The following is an 18,865-nucleotide window of genomic DNA, read 5'->3' on the forward strand; positions in this document are numbered from 1 at the left end:
ATACTTTATATGATTGATTAAACACATGACGGTGGTGCTGGGATGGTGGTGGTGGTGCGGGGGGGGGGCGTCTCATGATAATAACCCCAGAATGGTCCCCCATGTCTGCCAAGCTCTTAGCCATTTTGGGTTATCGTTTCAAAGTTCAGATTTATTGTCAATTTCTCCGCGTGGACTGGACATACAGAGGAATCGAGAAGATATTTCTCATGATCCCGCTGTGTCGTGAAATTAACAATATAATAATAATAATAATCAAGTGCAAATTAGCAGTAAAAGTGTGTCGTTACATTAAATAGTAAGCATTAAACTATGAGATATGACGTACAAAATGCACACAGATACACACTGATATTTGATGGCATGAAAGAGTAGCAGTATGTTTTTTTGTGTACAGTTTAGTGCATAGGCGTCAAACTCTGGCCCGCGGGCCAACTTTAGCCCGCACTGTAATCACATTTGGCCCACAAAGCCATACCTAAATGACTTTCAGAGCTGGCCCGCCAGGATAGTCTACAGTGCATGTATCGCTGATTCTACAAATCCCATAATTTTCTGCTGGTGTTTTGGCACAAAAATCACAACAGGACCCATAAATGCCCTCTCCTGTGTACAGTAGTCATAGCGACCTTCTGCTAATACTGGCACCCTGCTACTTAGGCAGAAAACAGGATTTTGCATGTGCGCAATATTAAGTTATGTATTGTATAGTATTAAGCTATGCTTGTTCCATATGTATTTTTTAAGCAAAACTTTTTTGGGTCCATATGAAAAGGTTCATTGTTATATCTGGAGAAAGATTTTTTTTTCTATAAATATCAATGTTGGCCCGTGACTTTGTCCCAGTTTTTAATTTTGGTCCACTGTGTATTTGAGTTTGACACCCCTGGTTTAGTGCAAAGGTCAGTAGGTAGTACCATAATGGTATGTGGTGCAATAGCAGCATGATGAAGTAGCAGTAGTGAAAAACAAGAAAAAAGTGGCAATGTTTCGATAGGAGGGACAGGGCGTGGGGGGGCTATTTTTTGTGTTGTTGCATTTGTTTATTTTTTAACACCCCCCCCCCCGTGCTCAGCATCCGAATAAACATCAGCGTTCGGTCTGTCCATGATCTTAAATGTGATCAGTTGTGCAGCCTTGATGTTATAGCCGCTGTGTTTCGCCTAAGCATTGCAGATAATTTTCTAGCAGGTTTCCATTCCCTGTATTTGTGCATCTCCAGGATTTGGGCGCTGCCTCTGATTCCTAATATCGGAGGAAGGAAAGGAGGCTGGGCATCAGGGACGCTGCTGTTATTCGTCTGTCGGAGCGTTCGGGAGCCCGGGGCGATGCCTGCCTCGTCTTGTGTGGCGCATTCTCATTGACGGTCTTCCCCAAGGCTCTATCCTGGGCCCGCTGTTCTTTTACCATCTTTGGCTATCTTTTATTTTTCTGTTTGAAAGCAGATGCTACATGAAATAACCGCCCGAAAATAAAACCATCCGGACTCTCCAAAGGCATCAAAAGCCTTTGTCTTCAAACATCAAACTCTTTGCAAGAAAGCTTTTCTTCTCTTCTAAAACTCCCAGATAGATCCGATAAATTGTCTCTGGGAGGTCGGCCTCGCTTTTATTTCATCCGGGTCTGATCCGAATCACCCGTGATCAGGGTCAAGCCAGAAAGCACTTTCATGCCTTCGGCTTGTACAAACTGAAGGTGTTCGGCTTTCGTGAAAAAACAAAATGTATCGTAACAGCCTCGTCTCCGGCTCTGGTCCTGACATAAGGACTTCACCGATTACCCTTAAAGCGCTTCATGGCCAAACTCGCTCTTCTTCAATGAGCCTCGGATCCTCCGCGGGCTCTTCCTGAGTTCCCGAGTCAAGACAAGGGCTTTAGAATGAGCTTTCGCTGCGCATCTTCCTGCCGGGAGGATCTGAGGCTTTGCAGAATCAGACGCGCCGACATCCCTTGAACCCTTCCTTTACAAAATCCTTTCAATTAATTTTGAGCCCATGAGTTGCAGGTCCGACTTATGTTGATATTTATCCCTGATGCTAATTATCTTAAAGTCTCTCTAGAAACCCTCGTCGAGTTTAACATTCAACGCTTGTTTATTACAATGTAACAAATGCTTTATAACACGGGTTTTTCGAAACCCGTGTCAATAAAAAGAACTCACCAAGGCCCGAGCGGGACACACAATAGCATCAGTGCAGCTCTGGTCCCAATTCTTATATAAAAGTGGTGTTTGCAAGGGGGGAAAAAACAACAAACATCACCTGGTAGTCACCGCTACCTCATGACTAAGCTCCAATATCTCATCTCTAAAATTCCTGCTCTGTGTGACTGAGCCGCACTGCAGTGACATAACCACTTGTTTTTTGTCCTCTAAGGCAAATCTTCAGGAATGACACAAAATAACCTGTGCCCTCTGTCCGTCTGCCTCTTTCCTGCCGGCCCGCTCAGTAATAAATTTAATGTTTAGCTGTGAATGATCTTTTGTAGGAAACACGCCTCTGGTTACCAAGATTGATGTTGCGTCACAGGATGAAAGTGGGGAGGAACCGTCGCCAGGGGCTGTTTTTGATCTCTGCACCACCAGCGCTCGTCACATGGCGAGGATTACAATCGTGCAGCAGCCACACAGACACCAGAACGCTTCCAGGGGCCGGTGGGACCCCTTCGGACTGGGGAAATGTTTCCTACTAATGCAGAGAAAACGGGCTCACAGATTGGGGCGCACGGAAATAAAAAACTCTCTAATACAACTCAACATCACACTATTCCTCCATTTCATTTTATTTCTTAATTTCTGTATTTTGCCCCGATTAGACATATCCTTTTGTTGATATTCAAATAATTCTTACATCATTTCTATTAAATGGATAGAAACGATATTGTCCAATCAACAGAAGACTAATTATACCGCCACCGGCTCGAAAACTATAAAATTCCCAATGTTCCGCTTAATTCGAGGTTACACAACAGTGTGCTATTTTCAAATACTGTTATATATTTGGCACATTAGACGTTCTGCAGACAGACTGGCACAGAGGAGCTGAAGAGGAGAATTATGGTTGGGGTGAAAGACAACATGAAGTTAGTTGGACACAGAGAACAAGGCTCGATGAGGGCAGATAATTTGCTGTTGCCTTTTTTTAGTGAATACTTTGCGGTGCGTAAGACGGGAGCCCCTTGAATCGGCGCAACCCGCTGTTGGTGGTACAGTTTGGTATGGTTGCGCGAGAGCCGTCGGCACGGTGAACTCGATCGACCCGGGGGCGCTATGGAAGCGCCACGTGTCTGCGGTCTGTTCACTGCGACGGCGTCACGACCAGGACTGACGGCAGCCGGTGAGGGACCCGTCCGGTCAGCGGAGCTTCTGAGCGTCGTAACGCAACCCTCAGCAACAATCGCATCACCCGTCACCACATTTGAAGTGAAGATGTCTCATTACTAGAAATATACTGCAAGGAACCCGTGTAACTTTATATAAGGCAATGGGGATCAACTTCGGCAAATCAATTTCTTTTTAATCATGACTTTGGCTGGATTATCCTCATGTGGCCTGGGGGAATGCCAGAGGGCATCAGCTGATTGTGTCTGTGTGTTGTTAGTAGTGGGGTCAGGTTGGGGCGTGGGGCAGCAATAAAATCATTTTCTTTCCTACCTCCTCCACAAATGGCTCATTTTTGAATTCATTCATTCATTCATTCATTGTCCATACTGTTTATCCTCCACCCTGTGGGACTGGATCCTATGCCAGCTGTCACTGGACCACATGTAGAGACAAATGACCATTAATTCTGTAGTTCACACATCATACAGACACAAACAAATATTCACTCTCTCACTCGCATGTCATAGAGACGTACAACCGTTCACTCTGTCATAATAGAGACAAACAATTATGCACCCTCTCATTCGCACATCTTGACAGTTTAAGGTCTCTGATGATCAAACTGCACACAAGCACAGCAGAACAAACAAACACGGGTCAGACAGGCCGCGCTCCCTGGCAGAATCCAACCAGGGACCTTCTTGCCGTGAGATGGAAGTGCTCACTTCTGCGCCGACCCGTACAAATCAAGAGCCAAGTTTTGAAAAGTTGCAAAACTTAAAAATTGTCATTTAAGAAAAACAACACTGGAACGCCACTCCCGTTTCACCATGTCTTTTTCATGCATGTTTGTCTGTGTTAAAATCTCCTGGCTTGGTTTTTCCTGGTTAATTGTGAAAATCCAGAGTTCTCTTGTGCCTGGTTTTATTTAATTCTTGTCAGTTCAGCCTTTATGACCTTCATCATGACATGTATTTGGTATTATCACATATCTGGTATTATCTATGCACTTGTTTTTCCATTCCCTTATTCAACTTTTTTTGCATTTTAACATCCTTCTTCATCCGTGTGTTTGGTGTTGTTGCAGTTCTTTTGCTCATATTTAGTTGAAAGCGAAAAAAAAGTGCAGCAAATATGATAAGCGTATCACCGGTCTGAGACAAACACATAAGCAGTCATAGATCTAGCAGAAAAAAGATGTTTATTTAAAAGGAATGTTTGAGTATAGATTTAAAACATTCAGTATGTCCCCTGTGAAATTCTACATATAATAAGAACAACGGCTAAAATGTGCAAAATAAGACAAATAAAACAGACTGTAGGCTGAACATCAGTGCAAATTCGAAGGAATTTAAAATCAGTGCAGTTAAAATAAATTCATTAAGGCATCTTGTCGTGTGACTTCAGGGCGGTCGCATATGCTGGACGAGAAATTTGGCCGCAACCTCAGACGAACAGATAGAGGACCAGGTCTTTAGTGTGGAGATGCTGCGCCAGGTTCTGGATGCGACACAGGCGGACGTGGTCGGCGTCTCCGGCGCTGTATACTCTGTAGATGTGGTACCTCTCCTTCTCTTTCAGTGCAAAGTCTAGCTCGTTGGCCGACAGGTGGATGAAGGACTTCTCCTTCTTTATGGTGGACTTCACCTCCACGAACACCTCCGCCTGCCCCTCCCCGCCGAACGTCAGCTTGAAATCGTAGGGTTGCCCGCTCTCCCCGGCCTGGTTGCACCACAGGATGTGAGAGGGCCGCCCGGGGTCGCCGCTGTCTCTCCAGTCGCACAGGAAGGAGTTGACCAGCTGCTCGCCCCAGTCGCCGATGGCGGCCACGTCTCCGTGGTCATCGGACAACACGACCTACGCGGGAGGGATGCGGTTTAGAAAACGGCAAAAGCGACGGCAGATGGAGAAAGCATGTCAAAGCGATGTCACCCACTGTGTCGGGTCTCTGGCAGGTGAGCTTCATGTCCTCCAGGGTGGTGTGGGGTGACTGGACTCTGCTCCACTGAGGGAAATCCAGGTTCAGAGGCGGACGCTGACTCTCAGCGGCTCCCTGGAATGTGCCGTGGCGCACCACGACGTCGGGGACGGGGCTGCGGGACGAAACATTTTCTTTCGATTTTTACATTACATTATATTTGGCAGACGCTTTTATCCAAAGCGACTTACAATAGAGGACATAGGGACTGCAAATACACTTGCAAATACACGATGCACAGGAAATATACAGAACAGTAAGCTTGGGTTAGTGAGGGTTTTTTTTTTTTTTCTTAATGGACAGAGACACACAAACGTACACACACACACAGACACACACACACTGCATTTTTAATTTATCTTCATTTTTTTTTCAAGTATTTGAAAGCAGTGGATTGAGAACCATTGCACTGTTGGGTGAGACGGGGCAGAAATAAGAGGGGGAGGGACCTACAGGCTGTCTGCAGCCGGCTGCTTGCTGGCTGACTCTATAGGCTGTGCAGATGGAGCGGCCTGCGTGGCGCCGGGTTCCGGGAGGATTTCCTCTCCACGCCGGGCGCCCTCGGCTTTGGCGGTCCCAGTCTGCTGACCGCGAACTGTCCATGGAAGACGTGGAAAGTGTTAAACATTTACAGGAAGAGCGCGAACACGCCGGAACGGTCAATAACGTCCCAATGCGGAGGATTTCTCCGCTATCGAAGCATTACTGTCATCTCTATACTTCTAAATAGTGACCCTTTTTCTGGGATTTCATGCGTATTATGGAGATACTGCTACACTTTAAAAGCCTAACAGTACTACTGTGAGGTCGAGTACTATTTCCTCTAATAGCCTCATTTTATGTGACACTGGACATCTCCTTATCTTTTACTAGCGGCATAGTTAGATAGCATTATCATTAGGTGGTTCTGGATAATTCTTCCAGGTGATAATTTGTACAATTTACCAAGACAAAACCTTTCAAGGGGGATAATACTTGAAGAAGTGTGCTTTAAAAGGAATTAATGGATAAACCGGAGTCCGTTCATTTAGGCCTGTAAATGAGTGTTTTCCAGATTTGCATTAAAGCCGCTGCAAACCATTCCTTCAGTTATTCAAACAAGGAGAAGGCAACTAAGTGCGTCTTTTTTTTTTTTTTTTTCTTTACACAAAATGAAATGAAATGTGTAACCTGGGGCTGGAAGGTCGTTGTTTGCAAGCGGTGCTTCGGGCTGGTCCGGGTGGCGGGGGGCTCTGTGGGGGCCCGGACGGTCGGCGGGTCTGCTGCTGTTGTTCTGATCCTGTGGGGTGACATGGCCGCTTCCTCTGTGGGGCGCCTCTCTCTCTGGGTCTCTGTCCACGGGTGGAGCAGGGGGTGGCCACATCTTCATCACAGCTTCTACGGCCTCTTCAAAGGCCTGACCTGGTGGTGCGTAGAAGCAGCAGAAGCGGTGGACTGAGAACCTGTTGGGGGGGGGGCCTTTAAACCGTGAACGTTTTCCCGTCGCGCCTCTTTGACATCTACCTGTGCGATTTACACCAGTGTTCTGTACGGATGCTCTCGGAGGCCAGCAAACCAGAGTCTGCTGTCCATCCTCGGGAGTGGGCCGTGAAGCCTCCGCCGAGGGTCTGTAGGAAGAGTAACTGCTCAACGGACCTACAAGAGAGAATTTTTTAGCTTTAAAACCACGATTTATTATGTTTTTTTATCAGAAGATTAAAAACGACCAAAAAAAAACAGGGGATTGGAGGAAGGCTGTGAAACTCCAATTATTTCTAAGCCCCTTTCAGTGTAAGTATGTCATATAAACACATTTTGTAATGGAAAACTCCTTTGATCATATTAACCCTATATCGGTATGTGTGTGTCTTCTCTGCTGCAGCGAGCGATCTGCTCCTCTCATGCCTCGAGCCTTGGTAACAGCTGCTCTTTTATGTCACCGCACACAAATGTGAACAAAGCAGCATTAGCATATGAGACACACACCCGTCTTCTTCGTGCGGGTCTGCACACGGAGGCAGCGCGAGCAAAACGCTCGGAATATGATGAAACGATAATGGAAACGGGGGCAAGTGTCACAGAGAGAATCGGAAAAAAAACGCAGATGTAAGATGTCACACACAGAGTCGGAGAGGAATCGGCGTCGCCTTGTTGGAATTCATTTCATGCTCCAGTTACGGCACCGAGTTCCACACTGGTGTTCCTTTGCACATTAATCCCGGGATACATATTAGTATATTCAAGGACATTTTTTTCCAAATGTCTTTTGCGGTGTGCTTTTGCGAACAGCACGGCATAAATAAGTAGCTCACCGACGGCTCCGCTTCACGTCTCCCCCAAAACTCCGAAGGGAGCCGAACGTACTTACATGTATACCGACTAAATTGCATCAGTGCTACGGATGCGCGTTCTCAGGAACGCGGAGAATGGGAGCGGCTGCGAGGGATCATGTGATATCATTCAGATCACGGCGTGAGCAACAGCGACCTGTGAGTGCGAATGAGAGCTTCTCAGACGCAGATCGGGGAGAAGAGCCATGTGTACAGGCATGCCGACATGTTTAAAATTTCTGTCTTCACCAATGACCTTCCTTTTTTTCCGATCGAAAAAGAGCCCTTTCATACCCCGGTGATACCGTATTCAATTTACCTAAACTATAAGAGTATTTTCAACAGGGGAAGGAAAATCTGTCGCGGTGCCAGCACGAAGTTACAAACTCGTTTCGGATTCTTCAGAAAACAAAACTGTTTGGTTTGGCTCGAGTACAAAATACGGGGAGCAAAGTCTATATTTCTCTGTTCTGTTCCATCTGAAATATTGTGTTGTCAACAGTCCAGAATGTATCTACAAAGAGGAATTAAATCAGAAAAAAAAATCTGTGATCGGATGCGGCACAACAATGTTTTTGAAAAGAGTACCGGGTAAATGGGAACACCAGCCCCTGTTAAAATATTGTAAGTAGTACTTGTCCAATGGTCCTGTTTATTTGGTTTTATTATTTCCCGGTCATGTGTCATTGTATATGACTTCTCACAGTAACAGTGCTTTTTGTTTCTGATTGTGATGTTATGAATTCCAAACACTGTCACTCATTTTACTGATTATTTTCAAACTTAAGTGCAAAATATTTGTCATTTTCTTGTTTCCGCAAAGCGATCGCAACGTTGTGATGTTCACTTCTGTGAACGCCAGTAGGATGAGTTCCTCCTTCTAATTAAAAATTAGGTATTAAAACAAGTATCAGCAGGGAGAGACAAGAGCGTCGCGCCAACCTCTCTCCAGGATGACCTCTGGCTGGAACGGCTCTGGGACCTCCCACGGCTCCTCCCCTTCTGGTAACTCTCTAATATCCTCCTTGTTCAGGAACCTCTTCAGAGCTGCTGGATCCTGGATTTGTTAGAATACCGGGAGAACAAGCGTGATGAACATTTGTAGAGATGATAAATATCCCAGGGATTTGATATCTACTCTGCACAATTAAATGGATAATGCTATGGAAATGACCTGATTTTTATCATAGGGCATTCAAACAAAAACCTAACATTTAGATAAAGCAAAGAGATGAACACCAGTTTTACAACTGGTGTTTTGAATGACATCTGAGAATCATTAAAACCCCTCATTGGAAATCCGTTTTATTCGCGGTGGCCAAAACCCAACGAGTGCTCGGTTACAGCGGTCGACCATTCAGATTTCCTTATCGATGACTCGGTTGTACCGCGCGTCCCAGCGGATGCTACGTGAAGACATCCCCTGCAGATTCTCCACAGAGGAGGATCGATTTGGGGGGATGGAGGTGATGGGGGGGGTTTGTTTGAGACTTGTTAACCGTTCAACACCCGGATTTTACAGAGTCACTGCTGCTCCACAGATCACACTACAGGATGAGAGCAATTTGCCATGTAATGCAAATGTGATTCCCGCTTCCTCCCTCCGGGGAAAGTAGGTCTATTATTTGTAGCTGTGGTCAGCGCTGTGTGCATGTGTGTGAAACGCATGAGAGAAAAGATAAAGAGTGACGGGATGAAAGGTGACAAACGAACAAAAGGCTCCTCCGACTGAATATGGATGAGCGATCGACGCTCGAAAGCCCCACGTGTCGCTTACATCCAGCGAGGTTATCAGGCCACTCAGGAAATTCATCAGCTCAATTTTGTGGACGCTCTCCGTGAAGAACAATTTCACCAGCTCCCTGAAACACACGACAATGCAAAGAGAAGGTTACGTGTGTGTGTGATGCGATACGACAGGAAGAGGAGACTGCGTCAGGTGCACGCCTTAAACATATATAAAACATATAGCCCGCTTTTTTTCATTTTTCACATGAACATCCTTATCTAAGATCTGAGGCAAACTTCCTTTTTCTTTCCCGTCACAAACCTGCAAATGTCCAGCTTCGCCGAGAGATGATCTTTCTGGATATACAGCTCCTTCTTGTCCTTCAACAGGCAGATGACGTCCTCCATCTCGGTCAAATCATCCTCATTGTCTGCCACGCTCAGTTGGTAGCGCTTGTACAGCTTCCCCACCTGTTTTACAAATTCAACGATAATCAGCCTTCCGTTCTATTTATGTGAGTTCACGACGGTAACAAAGCAAAAACTCGTTCGACGTGAGAATGAATCGTAGCTAGGTCGACACCTGCGCAAAGTTGAGTCTCTTGATTTTTTCTCCGATGTTGTCCTCCACTATCTCCGAGTAGAGCTTATTATTGTGGTAGAGGAACTTCTGGACGTATGGTATGACGGAGCGCACCATGGCCTGCATTGACGGACATGGACGCAGGTTCTCAGTCACAGGCTCCGTCTTGACACACTTTGACAGTGGACGGATCCCGCAGATCTCCATAAATAGTGAGCGGTCCTGCTCATTGAATTTCGAGATTGGGGTTCTGCCTGCAAGCAACAAGGGGGGAAATCTTTACATTCTATACTGCTTAAAATTTTCAGATGTATAGGCTTTAAAAAAAAAAAAAAAAATCGCTATACCAGCGGTGTCATCCTGGCTCTTTGTGATTTTCTCAGCTGCTGGTAGGTTGAGCAGGCAGACCTGCTTGTGAGGCTTAAAGACTTTCTCCAACTCTTTGTTGTCGGCGATCATGGGTTTACGCGCCAGGCTCACCCAGTTGTTGTCCTTGGTTGGAAAAACCCTCTTGTCGCACATCATACCTGGAAACACCGGCAAAAAGAACAGAATATTTCCCTTTCGTTGGCAATCTTCTCCCTATTGGAGTCTATGCGGCAGATGCGCCAGTTTCAAATCTCGCTTTAGCTTTTCTGCACCTGTGCTGCAGATTTTACCGTCATTAAAAAAAGCCCTTCTTTTAGCCTAAAATAGATAATGAAAAATAAAAGATAAAAAGCAAATCGCATAACGAAAACACCCGACATCTGGTGTTTCAGCGTGGCTAATACCGTCGGCACGTTTAAGCTGAGTTCAGACATCTATTTTAGTGCAGGGTAAAATATCAGTGGATGTAAAAACACGTTATTTCCGAGACACGTTGTCAAAAATGGCATCGAGGTCATGAACGTGTTGGCTCACGAGAAAGAAATGACCGCTTTTGTTTTTCCGCACGGCTGCAGTCGCGGTCATCCTATTCTTAATCTGTCCATGGAGATTCCACAGAGATATGGCAGAGCTGGGCTAAATGTGCGAAGCTCCCTTTAAATCATTTTGTGCACTGGCCTTAAAAATAAAATAAAATAAAAAAAAAAAAAAACAAAGTTGGCTGGTTTTTGAGGTACACTTTTATCACTGTAGTCTTGGTTTTAAGAATGAATTCATCTTCTTAAACCAATTATCATTGATCGTAAAATTACTTTTTGCTGATCTACCTTATATGACATTGGAGATTTCAGTTGCAGAGACAACTAACTAGCACACACACACACACACACACACGCACACACACGCACACACACACACGCATGTGTGCACACTGATTTGCCGCAATTACTTTGCAGCGAAGCCATCCTGACACACATTCAGCTCAAGAGAGCAAAAAGAGGTATTTGAAAACATTTCAGTGAAGGTTTTACTCCACCTTTCAGGGTGGAGCAGTATCTGCTGTTCAGTTTGGGCCGATGCAGGTCATCATGGTCCGTAGGTACTGGATTTTTACACTTTTGAGCTGTCAAGACATTCAGAAAGGCAATTTATATTACATGAAATCATATGAAATGAAAAAAAATGAAGCAACAGAGGGTGACTATAACATCAAGAATGCAAAACTAATCAACAGGGAGACATAAACAGAGACATAATGGGATGTAAAGAGTAATAGAAATGTGTGAGTCACCGAATGTGAAAAACACTTGTGAAACAAAGGGCTGGCGATCAAAAAGTCCTCACCAAGCCTGGCGTAGAGCACAGACACGTCCTGCAGCACTTCAGCGGTCGGGATGTTAGATGAGAGGCAGATGAGTTCCAACAAACCGACATACTGCTTCATGTTGGGGCTGAGTTCCACGTCAAGCAACTTTGAGGGAGAAAGATTATTACAGAAACATGAGAGGGCTTGATGAGGACTAGATTTGAACAAATAGTATGGTGGTAAAAAGGTGTTATGTAAAAATTAAAGTAATAGCTTGGCATCCAAAGCGTGCAATGACAGTCTTGCATTTGCAGCCCCAGACGATGTTAAAAGGTTTGAAGCTGCAGAGCGTCAAATCAAGCAAGTGGAGCTCAGCCTGGTGGATTCTTTCTAAATATCATGCTGGTATAAAATTGCTTTCAGCTCTAGAGGCCTTAAAGCTAATTCATCGACTATGTATGGTTACCGTGCAGAGATGTTTGCTGCCGCCAAGGCGTACAACTGCCTCTTGGCCAGCTTTGACCTAAAACAAATGACTGCCGGCTGCCATGCTTGCTCATGAATCTTTTGTTGTGAACACTCCCTTGTAAAATGTTGACAAGATCTCAGAAAGGCGTTTTTGGGAATGGTAAAATCGTAACGTACATAGAAGAATTCTTTCATGTATTCCAACTTGCTGTAGAAAGGAGCCAGAACGTTGGGCTCTTGGATGGGGCTGTCCGGATTCTTAGTTAGCGCTCGGTAACGCTGGAACATCTTGGTCGTGTCACTCCAACACACCTCCTTCAGATGGTAGAAATGTCCGGAACACCAGCCGGTGTTATTCCTGGAAAGGCAGAGTTCCACTCATGACGGCGGCTATTTCATATTAGACTTCCATCTCAATGCCGAAAACACAGACATACTTGCTGTACTCCTGTTGCACAAAAACAGCGGGGATTTGCTTGAACAGCTCCTTCACGTTGACCGGGGAACACTTTGTATACAAATAGGAGTAGACGCTGTGAATATGCTGAACTGTGGTGGAGAAATACGCTCCCTCCGACTCCTCACGGGGTTTCATCTGATCCTGGTTGTCTGCCGGTGATTTGACGCACCACTCCTTCAAGTAGTTCATTAAAGCCTCCGCCGATATGCTTTGTCTCATTCCTAAGAGAGAGGACAGACTGACTAGTGGTACTGTTCACCTTAGCGAGTGCAAAAAAGAGGCATTGTGGAAAAAAAAAAAACAATCTGAGCTCGGAGTAGGCAGGTTGCAATGAAGTCATTCTTACCGAGGGCCCTGGTGAACTCGCTCGGTTCTCTGTCCAGGTAGAAGACGTGTGACCCGAGCAGGCTGGTGATCTCAGGTGAGGTCAGGTAGACTGAGCTTGGAATGTGATATTTGATCTCCTGTCTCTGTCCTTCCAGAGGCCTATAAGCTGGTATCCACTCCAGACGACACAAGAAGTGGTAGAAGGAAGATTTGGCGCTTTTGATGGGATGCCCATTGCCGTCAATAACCTGGGCTGTGAGGTACTGAGAGTAGCAATGTCTGGAATGGCAGGGGGGAAAAGGAAAAGGTCTGTAAGAGTTTTTCAAACCCGAGTATAAGTGGGGACAAAAAAAAGTCACAGAATAGACGCTAAAGCACAGCCATCACATGATGCATTAGATGCATCTGAGTAGAGATGCTGTGTTGCGGCGCATGAAAGATAGCCTCTTTAGCTACTGTCCGCGGTAAAGCTCAGCAGCGGCGGCGCAGTATCGGGCGCTTCGACAAACGGCGTGACCTATATTGCTTCGGAGGAAGATACAACAGCGAGGGGCACCGCTCGTGCCTGCCGATTAAAATCCAATCCGCAGGGAAATGCCTATCTACGCGCAAAGAATTATCATCGTGTGTCCAAAGCGGTGCAATAGATCAAACTTGTGAACCACGTGTTCCAGATCTTTGGCCTGATGATGAAGGCAGAACTTATCTTGGTGTTTCCTTTGTATTTTCACTTATTTTCAAAGCAGAAAATGCTACTTTTTGATTTGTAATGTTTGTTTCTTACTGCTGATTCTCTTTTTTCAGGTCAAACGGTGCTTCCACATTAAAAAAAAATGCTTTGGAAGATTGTGGTCTGCAAATCTCTCTGGTGAATGTTAATCAATCTCATCTATGGAAATGTTCCTAGAAACATTTTAAAACATTTATTATTAATGTTATTATTGCCTTGTAGTTCTGCTGAAGCAGCCACCTGGTTTTGAAGGCAGATAAAGCATCGGTGTCTGATCGCAGCTACACTCGTCCTCTACACTGTCTCAAGTCCTTAACCGGGACGCTAACACAAAGAATAGACATCGTAAGAAGCTTCCAAATGAAAGCCTGTGACTTGTTTTTGGGGAAATGGCCTCATAAATGCCATATGAGCTAAAACATATACTAATGACCATTTGAGCCTTTTAATTCTTTATTTGACAGCAAGTGCTGGCTGTCGGGGAATGGAGTTGGGGCAGGGGGGATGTAATTTAATCTTTTAACTGCTGGACCGAAATTGAACTTCATGCTGCTCCCCATGAGTTAGTGAGCGCGGATTATCCTTACCCGACCTGTTGCCAACAGCGGACAGAGACTGAATCGAGATTCATTAATACCCAGACGGCACTCTCTGGTGACATCAAATCCACAGAAAAAGGCTAATCTGACCACTTTTCTCCCGCAAAGAAAACAAATCGCCATTGTCAACAATGTCCCCACTTTATCCCATTAATCAACTAATGCCGAAGCTGAGAGTGCAGGAATTACCATGTGACCCCAACTAACCTCGATGCCATTATCTCCTTTAACCAAACCGTTATCGCTTCAAAACACGCCATTAAGTGAATGGGTCAGGGCTCGTTGACAAAGCAACACACAGGAGGATAAATTCTTGTTACCCGGTGTCCCAGTTGGACCCGAGCAGCAGCAGAAGGGCATGTCTTTGTTTCAGGAGGACGGGCTCTGACAGCTGAGCCGTGGCTAGGGTATAAAACTCCTCGCAGGGGTAGTCATCGAGAGTCCAGTCCTTCCTGGGATTCTGCTGCCACATTGCACTTTCCTTTGACCAGGGGCTGGTGGCCTGGGACAGGTATTCGGGGATTACAGGAAGAAGTGGAGGATTAAATGAAACACATTCTGTATGGAACCGGATAATGACAAATCAAAAAAGTGCATCATTCCAAAGAAGAATGGTTTGAACACATCGGAGCTGTCATATCGCTCTCCAGCAAGGGCACAAAAGCATCACGGCCCATATGGTTGCGCTTGGTTATCTTGTATAAGAGATCCTTACTTATTGGCAAGAGACACACGTTTACCTTCCAGATCATATTTCACTGAATACAACAGGCTTTTACCACCTCTTGATTCATGTGATCATGCCAATCCCTTTAATCAGTGCAGTTTCACTGTGTCTCTGCCATTTTCTGCTTTTAATTACACTGTTGTTGGACTAGTATTATTGCCTATTCAATAATCAAACAACCGGGATTTATCTATTTCCTTGGGAATTGTAAAAACCCGTCAACAGACTTCATCTAACAACTACTCTGATTTACTTAATTGTCCAATGAAAGTTGCAGAGCTCCCTACAAAAAATAAAAACAAGGATTATCAATATTGACAACCTAAAACGTGTCACAAACTGATCAATTTGACTGTGGATTTAATGGCTGACTGTATTTTTAAATTCTATGAAGATTGGTAACAAGTTTCATTGGCTTTTGCTTTCTATTTGAAATAGGTTAATAAAAACACATTAAAAAAAAACAGAGAATGAATTCTCTCATGGGAGTGTACGTGCATTTGTTTTAATTTTTACACTTGGCAAACCAACCTTGTGCAAAGTGAGGCTATCAAATTTGGCTATTGTTGACACTTGGACGTTCTTAAAAACGCAAGACAATAATGAAAAAATATTTATGCATGAAAAGATTAATATTCCTTGATTTGAACGCTTTGTCAAAGGAAAAAGAGATGCAAACTGATCAGAAAAATGTTGAGTTTGTCACGATATTGTCCATTTTTCATTCGTATAGCACAGAACTCATATTGGGTTTTTTTTCATGTATTTCCTTACCATATTTCACTTATTATTATTATTTTTCTAAACTGACGAGTCTGTTCATTGCTAAATGATGGTCCTCTCCCACGAAAATCATTACCCGAATCTGCAAAGAACCAGACTTGTCACTGAAACGACAATCACTTGTCTTCTTTGGAGGTCAGTCACCCTTAGAGGAACATTAGGTTGCAATGTCTGCAGCACCAGGACTATAAGAGGAGCTCGAGGATGTTGGTGTTAAACACTTCAGACCTCAGTGCAACTTCAAGAACACAAGCCAGAAGTCATCATTATGTCTACTCTAAGTTGTTCCTTTATGAATAATTGCTGTGTCTGCACAGAACTCGTGCATCTCTAAGGTTTTAGAAGCAAAATATTGCACTCTGACAGTTCACCCGAGTAGTGCAAGTTCAGCGTTAGTCTCGAAAATGCTTCATGTGAGAAGACAAATCCACAGACTATCCCCTCTAGCTGAAGCACGGGCTAAAAACAGGCACCAGGAATGTGGCCTGCTCACCCTCGGCCCTTTTGTGTGACACATCCCATCAGGCACCTGTTCTTCCGCTCATCCGCAAAGCAGATATTGATCCCTCCGACATCAGGGTGACTCATAATGGTCAGCATCTTCATCCTTTAATCGCTAACTTACTCAAAAGGATGAGTCACATCAAGTTTTTAAAGCAAAGTAAGATTCTGTTTTCTCGTGGTGTCCATGCAACTGGTAAATATTGCATCCTTATGTAACATACTCATAGCTCTCTGCTGTTTGCGTTCGCATATAGTCATGACCCAAGTCAAGTGTGTCTGTGTATCTATGGTGCATGAGTGTTTGCTTGGCGGCTGACATGCGAGTTCAACAAACGTCCCCCTCACCAATTCCTCTGACGTGAGCGTCCGTCTCTCTTTGCGGATGATGAGGCCGTCTCGGACACCCAGTCTGCCGAACAGCTCCCTCCATCCTGCTACATCTGAATCTGTCTGAACGTAGCGGTGACTCAGCAAAACCCAGTCGCAGCCTGGCAGAAATACAATGATTAACTAAAGAGATGAAAACTGAATATGATGAACAGATTAAAGAAAGGCACAAGGAACCCATTAAGTCTTTTCACATAAATTCAAGGTACCCGGTGTTATATTAGACCACATTGAGCAATACAGGGCAATGATCAGCTTTGCATTATGCATGACTATGGGGGGTGTAATTACACCATCAGTTTCGTTAAATACAGCTGATCGACAGTCAACTGGAGGCGCCAACATAGCAGCGTGCCAAAAAGAAAAAGGCAGTGACGACATCAGCTGCTAGCTAGCAGCAACGAGCATGTAAACTATACACCACTCCACATTTTAAATATTGAATTTGCACATGTTTTATGGGCAAAGGAAACAGGCTGAAGACAATCTTCAGACCTCAAGGTTGCAGACATTGTATTTCGATGAGTAGCGTTAACAGAGAAAACTCAATAGGGTCCATTAAATGTTTAAAACAACCGAAAGCTTTTGTATAATTCATCAAATGACAAGATTTAGTCTGGTGCGGTGATTTGCAAGTAATGGACCTGCATGAAGAACGAAGGGAGGGATACCATTTGACCGTGTAAATGCGTACGCTTTTTAAACAATATTTTCAAAGAATCCTACTTTGGATCCCTTTGACCGGGACTGAATAGTAAATATACAGTACATCTAATGAATGTTGCGTCTCTGCCGTAAATTTTGTCCGCTGTGCTCTATGTATCCAGCTATCTAATTCCTCTGCATAAGTCGGAGTAGAAAATCAATACAGTACTGATGGTATCGCCCATCTCTAATGAAAAGTCAAAATATGCACCACCATTGTTTTCTAAAATGGGATTAATCTTATCTTGGTTCATTAACTACACACATTATCAGCGCATACTTTGAAATATATGGAAGGGAGATAAAAATAGTCATTTTCAGGGCATGTAGAATTATCAAAGGCCTAAGATTCATGCAGGGGATGAAAATCAGGGGATGAAAATCATTGTGTCCCCAGTTGATACTTAGATCAATAATAATATATAGTAATACGCAATAGTGATACTTTTACTCAATAGATCAATGGTAATACTTTTAGATCACATTAGATCCTCAATGCAGTAAAAATAAAACAAGAATCAAAATTTAGTTTTTGATAAATGAGCAGAAAAGCACTGATTTGCTTGAAAGAAAAGTCGTTTGTGACTTTTTGCCCTCAAAGTACAGGACAGACTGTCTGCTCCACAATCACTGACATAATGAACCCTGTTCGGTACTCCCAGGCATTTCATGCTTTCTTAAGCCCTCACAATGGAAGCGTAACCTCACATAAACCACTTGCATTAGAAAAGAAAATACAGACACACATTTCCCCAGGAGTAAAATGGGATGTCAAATGGGGACAGAGAGAAACATTCCTTGCAGATTGCTTTAGGTATTATTGCCTTCTGCTTGACACCAACCTAATAGTATGGTATCCAGGAGACATACAGACGTGGAATTCCAAAAATTTTTTTAAATGTATTTTACTTTTGCCTAGGCACGATTATTGTCACTGCTCAGCATCTCACCAGGCAGTTCTTCCTTCAGGTTGATGTTGCCGTACTCCACAGAGAAGTGCACCCTGTCCAGGCCTGGGAACAGCATGCCCCTGCTGGTAAGGACGGGTACTGCAATGTCTGCATACTCCTGGTTCGAGGCGGAGTACTTCTTGATGAAAACTAAGTAGCTCACAACCACGTCCTCCGACTTTGACTGGTAGTGAAAGGAGGAAAAAAGACAAAAGGACAGACATAAAGGTCAATAACTTCAGTATTCACTCAACACCATTACTTTTGTTACTGCATGATAAAAATATTAATAAAAATGTAAAGCTTCATGTGCAGCTGTACAAGTGCAAAATACTTGCGTACCTTCCATTTGTTATTCTGAAGTGCAGGGTAAATGTGCTGCTCTAGCAGCTCTTTAGGCTCCAGCTCATGAACTCCAAGTCTTTTCAGGAGCTTCCGCACCTGCTCATTTTCCAGAGGCTCCATACAGCTCAGCAGAGCGGGGGTCACAACATTTACATCCTTATACAACACATCCAGAGGGTCTGGAGGTGGAAAAAAAGAAAGGTAACATGTAAACACATGGGGAAATGCTAGATCAAAATTGTGGTCATAAAAGAAAGAATGGTTAGAAAAACACTTTTCAAACTCA

At 44.2% G+C, this 18,865-nt stretch overlaps 1 protein-coding gene across 3 annotated transcripts in view; it reads right to left on the reverse strand.

The window, feature by feature from the left end:
* Window positions 1-4,513: 4,513 nt before the first annotated feature.
* The window catches only part of LOC147214685 (uncharacterized), a 40,266-nt gene continuing 25,914 nt past the window's right edge, over window positions 4,514-18,865 (reverse strand). For all 3 annotated transcript variants that reach the window (XM_086140777.1, XM_086140778.1, XM_086140779.1), the window contains 19 exons: window positions 18,577-18,758; window positions 18,235-18,418; window positions 16,538-16,680; window positions 14,499-14,680; window positions 12,869-13,128; window positions 12,500-12,743; window positions 12,240-12,420; window positions 11,633-11,759; window positions 11,325-11,411; window positions 10,267-10,446; window positions 9,920-10,173; window positions 9,659-9,807; window positions 9,386-9,470; window positions 8,551-8,665; window positions 6,803-6,934; window positions 6,470-6,700; window positions 5,753-5,894; window positions 5,258-5,414; window positions 4,514-5,178 (listed from right to left, as the gene is read on the reverse strand). In XM_086140777.1, the coding sequence (XP_085996903.1) occupies window positions 4,768-5,178; window positions 5,258-5,414; window positions 5,753-5,894; window positions 6,470-6,700; window positions 6,803-6,934; window positions 8,551-8,665; window positions 9,386-9,470; window positions 9,659-9,807; window positions 9,920-10,173; window positions 10,267-10,446; window positions 11,325-11,411; window positions 11,633-11,759; window positions 12,240-12,420; window positions 12,500-12,743; window positions 12,869-13,128; window positions 14,499-14,680; window positions 16,538-16,680; window positions 18,235-18,418; window positions 18,577-18,758 (3,446 nt within the window). In that variant the 3' untranslated portion in view covers window positions 4,514-4,767. The remainder of the gene's footprint in view (window positions 5,179-5,257; window positions 5,415-5,752; window positions 5,895-6,469; window positions 6,701-6,802; window positions 6,935-8,550; window positions 8,666-9,385; window positions 9,471-9,658; window positions 9,808-9,919; window positions 10,174-10,266; window positions 10,447-11,324; window positions 11,412-11,632; window positions 11,760-12,239; window positions 12,421-12,499; window positions 12,744-12,868; window positions 13,129-14,498; window positions 14,681-16,537; window positions 16,681-18,234; window positions 18,419-18,576; window positions 18,759-18,865) is intronic.

The sequence above is a fragment of the Fistularia commersonii genome, chromosome 33 (genome assembly GCF_037954325.1).
Source record: "Fistularia commersonii isolate RoL2024-O1a breed Wild chromosome 33, RoL_Fcom_v1.0, whole genome shotgun sequence".
In the NCBI taxonomy this organism is placed as follows: domain Eukaryota; kingdom Metazoa; phylum Chordata; class Actinopteri; order Syngnathiformes; family Fistulariidae; genus Fistularia; species Fistularia commersonii.